General features: G+C 50.9%; 1 protein-coding gene across 5 annotated transcripts in view; it reads left to right on the top strand.

Moving 5' to 3' along the window:
* RYR1 (ryanodine receptor 1) overlaps window positions 1–4,677 on the top strand; it is a 151,636-nt gene that overhangs the window by 53,064 nt on the left and 93,895 nt on the right. For all 5 annotated transcript variants that reach the window (XM_037730736.1, XM_037730734.1, XM_037730735.1 and 2 more), the window contains exon 34: window positions 1,891–2,503. In XM_037730736.1, coding sequence (XP_037586664.1) covers window positions 1,891–2,503 — 613 coding nt within the window. The remainder of the gene's footprint in view (window positions 1–1,890; window positions 2,504–4,677) is intronic.

Genomic DNA, 4,677 nt, shown 5'->3' with positions numbered 1-4,677 from the left:
TGAACTCCCGACCTCAGGTGATCTGCCTGCCTTAGCCTCCCAAAGTGCTGGGATTATAGGTGTGAGCCACCACACCCAGCTGGGATTACTTTTAGGAACTCTGAACACTTCCAGGCACGGTGGCTCATGCCTGTAATCCTAGCACCTTGGGAGGCTGACGCAGCCAGATCACCTGAGGTCAGGAGTCTCTACTAAAAATGTAAAAATTAGCCAGTTGTGGTGGTGTGCACCTGTAGTTCCAGCTACTCGGGAGGCTGAGGCATGAGAATTTCTTGAACCCAGGAGGCGGAGGTTGCAGTGAGCTAGGATTGTGCCACTGCACTCCAGCGTGGGTAACAGAGCGAGATGCTGTCTCAAAAAATAGAACTCTCAACATGGAAGGGATCCCAGACTCACCTCCCAGACTCACCCAGGAGGCTTCTGACAGGCATGCTGCCTGCCTGCCTTCTTTCCTTCCTTCCTTCCTTTATTCATTCATCCATTCAGCAAATATCTCTAGATTCCTCCTATGTGCTGGGTAGTGCCCTAAGCTAGAGACACCAAGCCCCTGAGGACTGACATTCTAGTAATGCTTGTATATAACTCAGCGTGCTCGAACATGCCCAAAGGGACCCAGAGTCATCCCCAGGACCTCAGTCGCACCCATTTATTGATGTATTCTTTCAACAAATATTTCTGGACACAGTAGCTCCTGCTTGCAATCTCAGCACTTCAGGAGGCTGAGGAGGGAGGGCTACTTGAGGCCAGAGGTTTGAGACCACCAGGAAGCATAGTGAGAACCCGTCTCCACAAAAAAAATTTTTTTAATTAGCTTGACTTGGTGGTGCACACCTGTAGTCTTAGCTACTTGGAGGCTGAGGCAGGAGGATTGCTTAAGCCCAGGAGTTCAAGGTTGCAGTAAGCTAGGATCACACCACTTGCCCTCTAGCTTGGCAACAGAGCAAGACCCCATGACTAACAACAACAAGCTGGGCATGGTGGCTCATGCCTGTAATCCCAGCTTTTTGAGAGGCTGAGGCGGACAGATCACCTGAGGTCAGGAGTTTGAGACCAGCCTAACTAACATGGTGAACCCCCGCCTCTACTAAAAATACACACACACACACACACACTGGCCACAAAAATTAGCTGGGCATGGTGGCACATGCCTGTAATTCCAGCTACAAGGGAGGCTGAGGTAGGATAATTGATTGAACCTGGGGGCGGAGGATGCGGTGAGCCAAGATCGAGCCATTGTACTCCAGACTGGGCAACAAGAGCAAAACTCCATCTCAAAGCAAACAAACAAAAACCCTGAGCACTTTACTATGTGCTAGGCATAGTTTTAGGTGCTGGAAATATTACGAACAACAGCAAAAACAAAACAGGCAAAACCGTCCTGCCCTTGGAGTTTACATTCTAATCGCACTCAGACACCACCAGTGTACTCAGACCTGCCAGAGGGGGGGTTCAAACCCAAGCTGGGGGCCCAAACACATCTCGGGGACATCAGATGCTCTACGTGGACTCTCAGACTCTTACAAAGTCCCAGACCATCCAAGGGACCCCAGAGGTATCCCAGGGGCCCCCAGATCCCTTAGGGACTTCTAGAACCAATGAAAGACTCCTAGACCCAGCTTCATGACCCTCACAGGACCCTAAGCTAGGAGGCCACTGGGACTCCCTGCTGCAGCCATGGACACTCATCTAAGTGTCTCTGCCTCTGTGAGGTCTGTGTCTCTGTCTCCCATCTTCTCCCACAAGGGATGAATTGATAGATGGAATGGAAGGCGTCTGAAGGAGAGATGAATGAATGGGTGGATAGTGATGGAGGAAATGGAGGAAGAGATGGTGGCTGGACACATGCATGAGGCTCATTCATCTGTCTCTGTGTTTCCCCCTCTGCTGCAGGTGCATGGACATCCTAGAGCTGTCGGAGCGCCTGGACCTGCAGCGCTTCCACTCGCACACCCTGCGCCTCTACCGCGCTGTGTGCGCCCTGGGCAACAATCGCGTGGCACATGCTCTGTGCAGCCACGTGGACCAGGCTCAGCTGCTGCACACCCTGGAGGACGCGCGCCTGCCAGGCCCATTGCGCGCAGGCTACTACGACCTCCTCATCAGCATCCACCTCGAAAGCGCCTGCCGCAGCCGCCGCTCCATGCTCTCGGAATACATAGTGCCGCTCACGCCTGAGACCCGCGCCATCACACTCTTCCCTCCTGGGAGGAGCACAGAAAATGGTCACCCCCGGCACGGCCTGCCGGGCGTTGGAGTCACCACCTCGCTGAGGCCCCCGCATCATTTCTCACCCCCCTGTTTCGTGGCCGCCCTGCCAGCCGCTGGGGCAGCAGAGGCCCCGGCCCGCCTCAGCCCTGCCATCCCGCTGGAGGCCCTGCGGGACAAGGCGCTGAGGATGCTGGGGGAGGCGGTGCGCGACGGTGGGCAGCATGCACGCGACCCTGTCGGGGGCTCTGTGGAGTTCCAGTTTGTGCCTGTGCTCAAGCTCGTGTCCACGCTGCTGGTAATGGCTTCCTCCTGCTTCCCTCTGTCCTGTTCTCTTCCACATTCCCAAAACTCCGCAGATACATGCATCAATCCTCCTCCATTTATGCATCCAACCACCCATTCATTCCCTCCTCTACACATCTATCCACCTTGCTTTTTATCATTATTATGTATTTTTTTTTTCCGAGAGGGAGTCTCACTCTGTTGCCCAGGCTGGAGTGCAGTGGTGCTATCTCAGCTCACTGCAACCTCCGCCTCCCAGATTCAAGCAATTCTCCTGCCTTAGCCTCCCGAGTAGCTGGGATTACAGGCGTGTCCCACCACACCCGGCTAATTTTTGTGTTTTTAGTAGAGACATGCTTTTACCATGTTGGTCAAGCTGGTCTCGAACTCCTGACCTCGGGATCTTTCCACCTCGGCCTCCCAAAGTGCTGGGATTACAGATCAGATGTGAGCCACCACACCCAGCCTCCATCCATCTATGTATTCTTCCACCATCTCCCTATCCTTCGTTCACCTTTCCTTCCATCTGCTCACCTGTTAACTGTTTATTCATCTCTTCTTCTTTCTTCCTGTTCATCTGTCCAACCAACCATCATTCATCCATCCATCCATCCATCCATCAGTCCTCCACCCACCTTTCCATCTACTCATCCATCCTATCCATTCATGTACATAGATCATCTTGCCATCAACAAGTCCATCTGCCTTTCTGTCCTTCTGTTCTCCACCCACTCCATCCATCCATCCGTTCATTCATTCATGTACCCATCTATCCATCTATTTGCCCATCCATTCTTTTATTCATATAGCAGTCCATCTACCATTCTATCTGTTCACCTATCCCCCTATTCATTTATGTATTAATCTATCTTTCCTTCCATAGGTCCAATAATCATCTCCTCCCACCTATGCATCCATCCATACCTCCATTGACAGATCCATCTGTCCTCCATTTCCCACCTACCTTTCATCCATCTACCCATCTCTCCATTCATATGTATGTACACCCATCCACCTACCCACAAGGCCACCTAGCCATCCACAGCTGTCCATATACCCATTCCCTATTCTTCTATCCATCCCTTGAATCATGTACCCTTTTATTTTTACATCCATCCAACTATTCGCTTATATATCCATCTTTTTTGTTTTGTTTGTTTGTTTTTGAGACAGGGTCTCGCTCTGTCACCCAGGCTGGAGTGCAATGGCACCATAATGGCTCACTGTAGCCTCAACCTCCTGAGCTTAAACAATCCTTTTACCTCAGCCTCCTGAATAGCTGGGACTACAGGTGTGTACCACCATGCCCAGCTAATTTTTAAATTTTTTGTAGAGGTGGAGACTCACTATGTTTCCCAAGCTGGTCTTGAACTCCTGAGCTCAAGCAATTCTCTCACCTTGGCCCCCCAGTGTTGGGATTACAGGCATGAGACATTCTGCTCAACCTAATTTTGTTTTTATTTACTATTTTTAATTTTATTTTGCGAGAGCAGGGTCATGCCCCGGCTGGTATGTGGTGGCATAATGGCAGCTCACTGCAGTCTCCAATTCCTGGGCTCAGGTGGTCATCCTGTCTCAGCCTCCCAAAATACTGGGATTACAGGTGAGAACCACCATACCTGGACCCAACTTTTCATACAAACCTATCCAGCCATGCGGCCAGCCCTCTCCCCTGCCCTCGTGGCTATTCACTAATTTATCTATGTAGCCACATATTCATTTACTTGCTCGTGCACCTATTACCCCATCCATCACATACCCACCTACCTACACATCATTTATCCTTCTCTCATCCATCCGCCCGTCATCTCTTCCTCCACCCTTTCCTTCATCTTTCCATCATCATCCGCTTATTCATTCATCTTTCCTTCAGACCTCTACCATTCCAACTCTCGACTCATCCAGCCAGCCATCCAGTCCTCCCTCCATTCATCCATCTCTCTCCCCCTCACTCTTCCTCCCTTTCATCTACTCCGTCTTTACTTCCTTGTGTTAGCATCTTCTTAAATTTTTTTTGTTGTTGTTGTTGAGATGGAATCTCCCTCTGTTGCCCAGGCTGGAGTGCGTGGCATCATCTCAGCTCACTTCAACCTCTGCCTCCATGGTTCAAGTGATTCTCCTGCCTCAGCCTCCTAAGCAGCTGGGACTACAGGCATGCGCCACCACACTCAGCTAAATTTTTTTTTT

This window comes from Cebus imitator, unplaced genomic scaffold (assembly GCF_001604975.1).
Source record: "Cebus imitator isolate Cc_AM_T3 unplaced genomic scaffold, Cebus_imitator-1.0 Scaffold356, whole genome shotgun sequence".
Taxonomy (NCBI): domain Eukaryota; kingdom Metazoa; phylum Chordata; class Mammalia; order Primates; family Cebidae; genus Cebus; species Cebus imitator.
The sequence above is the reverse complement of the archived record's forward strand: the minus strand, read 5'-3'. Positions and strand labels throughout refer to the sequence as shown.